Source organism: Orycteropus afer, unplaced genomic scaffold, assembly GCF_000298275.1.
Source record: "Orycteropus afer afer isolate SDZICR_OR568_19922 unplaced genomic scaffold, OryAfe1.0 scaffold00195, whole genome shotgun sequence".
In the NCBI taxonomy this organism is placed as follows: Eukaryota; Metazoa; Chordata; class Mammalia; order Tubulidentata; family Orycteropodidae; genus Orycteropus; species Orycteropus afer.
The window spans coordinates 749,677-758,373 of NW_006921782.1; the positions used below are offsets into that span (position 1 = coordinate 749,677).

The 8,697-nt window shown below is 38.9% G+C and overlaps 1 protein-coding gene across 1 annotated transcript in view; it reads right to left on the minus strand.

The window, feature by feature from the left end:
* Positions 1 to 336: 336 nt before the first annotated feature.
* The window catches only part of ZBTB20 (zinc finger and BTB domain containing 20), a 45,671-nt gene continuing 37,310 nt past the window's right edge, over positions 337 to 8,697 (minus strand). Inside the window, exon 3 of the mRNA XM_007947845.2 lies at positions 337 to 758. Within this exon, the coding sequence (XP_007946036.2) occupies positions 337 to 758 (422 nt within the window). The remainder of the gene's footprint in view (positions 759 to 8,697) is intronic.

Sequence of the window (8,697 nt, forward strand, 5' to 3'; positions counted from 1 at the left end):
TTTTTTTTTTTTTTTTTTTAAAGATTTTTTGTAAAGAAGGGTTGTATTTAGAGGCCAGTAGCTAGAGATCCAACCAGTGGACCTCTTGAAGCACTACCAGGCCTTAAGGCCACCATCCGAGGGAGACTGGGAAAACCCGAGCCTCCGGAAATGTAATGTACCAGCAGGCAAAAAACAGTTCTTCATGTAGTACAAAATGAAACGAAACGAAACAAAAACAAAAACAGAAAGTAAAAATGAAACCGAAACATTTCTTAAATTCTAGTGCCATAGCTTTTTTTGTTTGTTTGTTTTTGTTGTTTTGTTTTGTTCATAAGAAAAAGAGAAAGATACTACTTATCCGTCAGACACATGCATCCTCATGTGGTCGTTGAACTGCTCGATTTGGTCAAACTTTGCTGGACAGACGGAGCAGACGTAAGTGGTCCCCTCCGTGCAGGCTACCACTCCGGGGGGCGCAGCGCGGGGACCTGGCGGTGTGCCCGCGGGAGGGGTTCCGTTGCTGGCACTGTGCAGGGCCACGTGTCGCTCCAGGAGGGTCTTGTGGGAGAACTTCTTTTTGCAGATGTAGCACTCATAGGACTTCTCCCCTCGGTGGAGGCGCATGTGCACGTTGAGGGAGCTCTTCTGGGTGAAGCGCTTGTTGCAGATACTACACTGGTATGCCCTCACTCCTGTGTGTGTCACCATGTGCTTGATAAGGTAATCCTTTAAGGAGAAGGAGCGCCAACAGATGCTGCATTGGTGGGGCTTCTCACCTGTTGATGTGAGAAGAGACAGCAAGCAGGACAGAGCGAGACATAGCAAGGGAGGGAGAATGAGAGACAGAAAAACAAGACAACAAAAAACAAAAACAAAACAAAAAATTTAAAAAAAAAATAAAATCTGGTAGGTTAATGGATAATCCTTGATTGGAAAGATCCAATCCTTCCTGGCCTCTCATGTTCAGATTTTGCTTTAAAGTGAAGCCAGGATAGTCTAGAGTTTTCCATTTTCCCATGCCAGAAAATGGCTCTTAGAAAGCTCTAAGGTACTCCCTACTAAAAGTCTTCAAAAGTCATTCTTTGAGGAAAGGGGGGGGCCTACTTTAGGGGAGTCATTTTCAGTGTCATCATTAGGGGATTTAGCTATGTGTTTTGCATTAACCTTATCAAACAAATATAAGAAATAGAGGAAGATTTTTGGGATATGGGACTCTCTAGAGTCTTTGGAAGCTAAAGGACAGTGGTCACAAAACTTGACTCTTTGAGGATAGTCCCCACTTCCAATGTTCTGTAGAGTAAATGTACTCATGCCCTGAGTGGTGGTGTTGTTTGCCTGTCGACTCATAGTTGACCCCTCCTTGGGTTTCCCAGGCAGTATCACTACGGAAGTAGATTGCCCCATCTTCCTTCCAAGGAGTGGCTGGTGGATTTGAACCGCCAGCCTTCTGGTTAGCAGTCAAGTGCCGTAGCCACTATGCTACCAGAGCTCCTGAGTGTAGGTCTGCAAAATAATGGCCAACATAGGAATAAGTCATTCTGAAGAGCTGTGCTTTCAATCTGGACTATTTTTTTTCCCTAAAATGTAACTTGCAGTTAACTGGTTATTCAATATTGGCTGTACTGGGCTGCAGATTGGCTTTATCAGGTATGGAGTTTGAGTAGGTGGTAGAAAGTGTGATGATCTCAAAGTCAAAGCGTCCTGTTCAAATCCAGACACCAAAACACTGCACGCCACTGTGACAAATTTCCACATGCCTCTGAGGTATAGGGCCCTACTTACCTCACTGTGCAGGTGTTGACGTGAAATATACATGAAATCACTCTGCAGACTACCAAGAGTGGTATGGGCACACTTGTATGGTATTCTTATTACAAGGATATTTGTCACCCTCCCCCAACCCGTATTAAATAATTTTCTATATGCTTTTTGAACTCCAAGGTCAATCTTTAAAATAGTTTTTTGTTTCTTTGTTTGCTCTCGGGCTTTGGTAGAAGTCCTTTATCCTCCTTGGTTTCCTTCTGTAGTTTGCTGTTGGCTTAGAAACTAAGCAATCAAGCTTGTTAAAAATGGCAAAGTAATACAACTATTGGTCTCTACTCATCCAAAACAAAAGAGATAGATGGAAAACCAAGATACAGAAGAGAGAGTCATCTACAGGACTGTCTACATGAAATATGGCCTCATCTACCCTGAGACCAGAACAACTAGATGATGCCTGGCCACCACTACTGATCATTCTGTTTAGGGTGCTACTGATCACAATAGGTGGGTACTGATAGGATGGTAGAAAAATGTGGACTTACTGGACTGGTTGAGACTAGACCACTTCCTGAGACTACTGCCCTGAGGCACTATTTAAACCTTGAACAGAAACTATCCCCCGAGGTCATCTGTGAGCTGCATCACAGGGTGGCTCACAAAATAAAGAATATTACCCATGAATACTGAGCTCTTTAAAAATTCATCTCTATGAAACCAAAAAGGTTAACAATTACTTTTAAAAACAACAACAACAACAACAACAACAACAACAACAAAGATGAAATAAGGTAAAGGGGCAGGGAAACTAGATGACTGGAAATGGAACATCCAGAATGGAAGTCATGAAAATGTTCATGCACTGTGAAGAATGTAACCAATTTCACTGAATAATTTGTGTAGAAATTATTCAATGGGAAACTAATCTACCATGTAAACTTTCATTGAAAACACAATAAAATATTATCTAAAAAAAAAAAAGTAAAATAAGAATGATGACATGGTGTATTCTTCTGTAAGTCAACAGACCTGTGATATTTCATTTGATATTTACTTAAATCCTTAAATACTTGTTTTGTTGTTGCTGTTTGGTGTTTTTAAGGTGTTTGGCCCATCTCTCCCAACCCAATACTGGTTACCCAACGTAGGCATTCACCTCAGGAAGAAAGCCCTTGCATGTGCTCTTCTGTGACCCAACCTAAAGCCCCAAATCTCTGTAACTTACTCCAGGAGAATATTTCAACATGTAAAGAATGCAATAAGGTAGGAAATCTACTTCTTAAATTTGAGTTAACTTCTATTTAAAATATATGCCTGTGTTTCCATTATGCAACAGAAGGTGTGTGATATGTTAAGGTATAACAGCAATGAAAACATTCACCGTATATTGAGTGCCTGCATACTATGTGCCAGACTCAGTGTTAAGTGATTTAAATTCCTGATCTGTTTTATGAAACTTCATCTCATCAGAAAACTTTTTCTTTGTGCTTGCAAACAAAAAAGGGTATATTTTGAAGCCCACACTCATAATAAATGGCTCTTTCATTCAGAGATTACTCCATGAATTTCTGAATTGATTTCATTGATCTTTAAACGGTTTTCCTTTAGTTGTTCAAAACTATTTTGACCTGGTCCCCTCTCCTCTCAACTCTCCTCTGATTTCCTTTCCCTTCATTCTCACTGATGGGACAGTATGATCCATAGGATCAAAGATTAAGAGAGAAATTTTTCACTGCTAACCAGAAGGCTGGAGGTTCAAACCCACCAGCCACTCCTCAGAAGGAAGGTTGGGCAATCCTACTTCCATAGTGATACTGCCTCGGAAACCCAAGGAGGGATCGCTATGAGTCAGGGCTGACTCGACGGCATATCACAACAACACAACAGGCCTAAAATGGAACAATTTCAAGAAACCTCATTCCAAATACTCTCAGTTTGCTGAAGTGTTTGGCCTATGCACAGTGTTTACAGAAGTAAATGTCTATGAAATGAGAGATTGCCTAAGAGCACTGTGATAGTCCATGTATGTTATTTTCAATTGGAATGTTTTTGTCAGCTGGAAACACACTTGGAATTCAGCTAGTCTTTACCATCATCATGCTTTCCATACAGTTTATAGAGGCTATGATGAGTCAGCCAGCTATTTTTTTAAAATGTGTCTACCTGTCACCTTTAATGGGAAGTGTGCCTTAAGTTCCAGATGGTATTTTGGCTACCAGGAAGTTGAAACTTTGTCTGTGTTAAAATTTCTTGCTGTTTGAAACGTTCACCTTTTTATAGTGTGTTTTTCCTCTAGGCAAGGTCATGGATGAAGGCTTTTTGCTTTCACACCCTTCTAATCTGACTATAAATTGATTACTAACAGTTGTCATATGTCTCTCCATAGGATGTAGATGTATGTTATTTGTACTCATGTAGCATTGCTTCTACTATTAATTTTCCATGTGACCCTGGACTTTTAAAGTGTTTTCACCTCTTTGGGATTGTTTACTCTTCTGTAAGTGAAGAATGGACCAAGCACTTGCCACAGCCCTTATAGATTTAGTGGTCAATGGCCATGGCCCACAAACTCTGGGGACTCTAGTTCTGGCCCTGTCAGCTCATAACCGGAGGACAACTTGCTTAATCACTCCATGCATCAGCAATCCTACATCTTAAATAGGATAAATTATCCTGTTGCCTTCCCTGCCACAGAAAAATGGTATGATAATTAGTGAGGAAAAATGCTTGCAAAGCACTTGGGAGCTCCTTCAAGGAAGATGCTCTCTATAATTATTAAGGTGCTGTGGTGGTAGATGGTAAGCATTTCAGGAACTTGCAATCTACTTCCGTAGAGATACAGCCTCAGAAACCCAAGGAGGGGTCGCTGTGAGTCGAATAGACTTGACAGCAGTGAGTTTGGGTATTTATTTATTTATTTATTTTACTATATGGGGTGTATTTTCAGATTAGCTGGTGTCAGATTTGAAACAATAGCACACAGCAGAAATGTTACTTTCTGGCCCCCCTCCCATGATTTCCTTGTATGTTTCTTATAGGGATCCCCAAAAGGCATTCAAAATTGTTAATGAGATGGTTCTTGTCTGATTGTGTCTCCCTAAATGGATAAAGGGAAAGTGAAGATGAATGGCTTTCCAGGTCTAAGCCTATGTCTAGAAAATGGAAGCTGATTTATTAGAAAGAGACGTGAATTATAAAGCAGGCACATGAATTGTAATATGAGGGGAAGAGATAAATAAGCCCTTTACTTTAAAATAATCCCATTTGGGGCTATATGGATGTATGAGTCAGATGTTTTCATTTCTTTGGCTGAGTGACTGAGGCAGGTTACTTAACCTCTTTAGCCTTGGTTCTTTACCTATACTTGAGGGTAGCACAGGAAATACCTACCTCATAAAGGTGTTTTGAAAATTAAAGAGATAAAGCACTTAGCACTGTGTACGGCAGAGAATATGTGTTCACTTTTAGGAAAATTAACCTGTTCCCTTGAGTACAGTTTCATCTATCTGATGATAGATGAAACTGAGAAATGGCATGAAAAAGTCAATCCAGGATTTTTTTTACAGAATTGTTTTCTCTGAAATATTTATAATCAATAAAACAAGTGATTATGTTAAAGATATGTATTTCAAAGTTAAGGGTTTAGTTGCTCAATTACATATGCCAATGGCAAGAAAAGGATCTCTGGTGGCACAATGGTTAAGCACCTTGCTGCTAACCAAAATGTCGATGGTTCAAACCCACCCTGCTCTGTGGGAGAAATGAGCTGGAGATTTGCTTCTGTAACAATTGTAGCCTAGGAGACCTATGTGTGTGGTTCTACTCTGCCCTACGAGGTTGTTATGGGTCCAAACTGACTTGGCAGCATACAACAACAACAACGGCAAGAAGTGGTATGATGAATAAAACATCATCAAATACCATGGACAGAGGATTTCCTAGCAAGCAGCCACTGAGCATCTGAGGCAGAAAAAGCAAAAAGCAAATGAAGAGAGGAGACAGTGAAAGGGGAGGCAGCCTCCTATATAATTCCAAGGGGTGGTGGTGAACATATGTATTTTTCTCCATGGTTTGATGCCTACACTCTAAAGAATCACTTTCCAGCCCTTCTCATAGACCAGCAACTTATACTTGACCATGATTGACAAGTGGGGGAAAAGAAAGAGGAAGAAAGATCCTATTTAGGTTAGTAGGTACAGAGGGTTCTGCTCAAAGTTCACAAAGTTCAAGTAAAAGCCATCTGAATGGGCTGAGACACCCCAATTCTGAAAGAAGCATCTCTGTACTGGGGACTCAACAAGAAGCCATTTCTTCTTCCTATTCTTTCTCATTCTTACCAGGCTTCCCTGGACTACAGGAAGATCAGTGAATGCTGTTATGGGAATACTTTCCAGAAGCTCTTTTCCCAGTCTCTCTCCCTCCCAATCATTGGCTCTAGCACACACCCTTCTCTTCTGAAAACTTTGAGGAGTACAATGAGGGGTCAGAAAACCAAGACTGGTGCTTGGCAAGCAAAGAAGGAAGAAGAGAGTATGAATAGGAAAAGGTGGCCACTGGCAAGCAAAGCAGAAGGGTTTCTTGAAAGTACAGGTCCTCTGAATGGGGAAAAATCAAGACTGGACCAGAAAAATGTGAAAGGTTCCACAATGGAAGTATATATAGATGGAGCTTTCACTGGCTGCAGAGTTTGCTCTCCACCCAGAGAAGTCAGGTAAAAGGAGAGCCCACACGTGAGATATGGTTGGTGTAATTGCCTGACAGCCCTTCTTCCATCTCTTGGGGTGCTACTTGGTACCATCTTGGATTGCAAGACTGTCTAGGAGGGACTGCCTATGGGAGATTCATTGCATTCACAAAACATTTGTGGCTTCAGTGACTACTAAAATCTTCTGGTGAAACAATTTTGAAGAACTCGGAGCTTTATCCACACTCCCTCTTTTCTTACAACTTTGAGTGAGGTGGATATTAACATCCTCAGAAGAATTATCTCCATTTCGAGAGGTGCAATAACATTTATAAGGTCACTCATCAAGTCAGTAATAGCTGACATTATGCTATCAGCCCAGCCAGATTATCAACCCCTCCCCTGTCAATAATACCTTCTTTCTGAATTATGCTGCTCAATGTATGATGTTACTATAACATATATAACATAACAAATATATATAACATGGGTGTTATATATAACATCAATGTTCATAAATATTTTTTGCTAACTTTTTAGAATTTAGAGTTAAGTGCTTTCACATAAATTATGTGATTTTATTTTCAGAGGAACCAAGTAAAGGACTATTCAGGTCTACAACTTACATGGCAAAAAGCCGGCTCAGCTTGGTTTTAGAATTCACCTAAAGTCACTCAGTAAGTAAGTGGTAAAACTAAGCCTTTCTTACTACAAAGCTTACACTTGTTCCATTAACCAGCTGGCTTGATAGAATTAATTAATAGTCAATGCTAACTGAGAATTATCACATAATTATCGTGATCTCACTATTGCTACTCTAATATAACATTGTTATTTTACTATTATTGTTATATCTATTTGCATAATAATATGACATTGTTATTTTACTATTATTGTTATATCTATTTGCATTGAATTCATAGCTGAAATAGCTGAGTTTTTCAAAGTTACAAACAAAATCATCATATGCTCAGAGAATACCAGTGGACTGAAAGCAGTCACCAGAGGACTATCTATGGTATGATTCAGAGAAAGGTCAAAACATCTATAGCTATTGGTGAAGAAAACACCAGTGGGAACACAAGTAGTTGTATAATGTATTCTCTAGCAAAAGAAAAAAAATAGAAAAAGAACTTTAACAGTCTTGCTGAGAAAGCATATATTTGTGTGTAATTCCCTTGTATTAAGTTCTCCTGGAAAGCATGCCCACATTTTGAACATTTATCTAGTAACTCATTCAACAAACATGTGTTAGACATATTTTCTATACATTTTAAAGCAAAAAGTCCTAAGATGAATCTAAAAGAAAGATGGAAATTGATAAGGTTGTCACATAAAATATAGGACACCCAGTTAAATTTAAATTTCATATAAACTATGAATTTTTTTTAGTATATTTATGCCCTAGATATTACATGGGATATAACTAAAAATATATTTGTTGTCTATATGAAATTACAATTTAACTGGGCATCCTGTATTTTTATTGCTAAATCTGTCAACCCTGTAACTAGAAGCAAACAAATACTCTCAATGCCATCCTGGTCATTTTTTCATATTATATGTGCTATTTTGTTATACAGAGCAAGGTAAGAACAAATAGAAATGGTAATTAAAACATATTTATATTCATGGAGAAACTACTTAATATATAAATATGTATTTTTGTATTCTGTGGGGCTACATCATAAAATAAATAAACAATGCTATAGAAATAAACCAGTCATCCTGAAGTGAGCAGACATCATTAGAGAAGGATTTTATCCATTCATTCATCAGGTATTTATTGAATATCTGTTATGTGCAACGTATTATGTTCAGTACATTAAAGCATAAGGTATCTACATATATTTGTATGTGTAACCATTTCTGCTCTGAGTTTATATTCTAGCGGGAAGGTGTATAATGATAAGCCAAGGAAGATGGGGCAATCTACTTCCATAGTGATACTGCCTTGGAAACTTCAAAGGAGGGGTCGCTATGAGTCGGGTCTGACTCAACAGCCTATAACAACAACAACAACATGTGCCATAAGATGTATGTTTACCATGGTCCTTATGCAGTTTGAAAGGCTTGGCTCACCTCTCATATGTGATCAAGCTGTTATCCATAACTCTGACTTACTGTTTCCAAACACATAGATTCTTATTTGTGGAATTTTAGTGAACAAAGTTATGTAACAAAAGAAACCAGGTGCCGTGCCCCTCCTAATCACCCAGACTCCCTAGAATCCTCTGATTCTTAACTTTGGCATGTGTATCAATCACCTG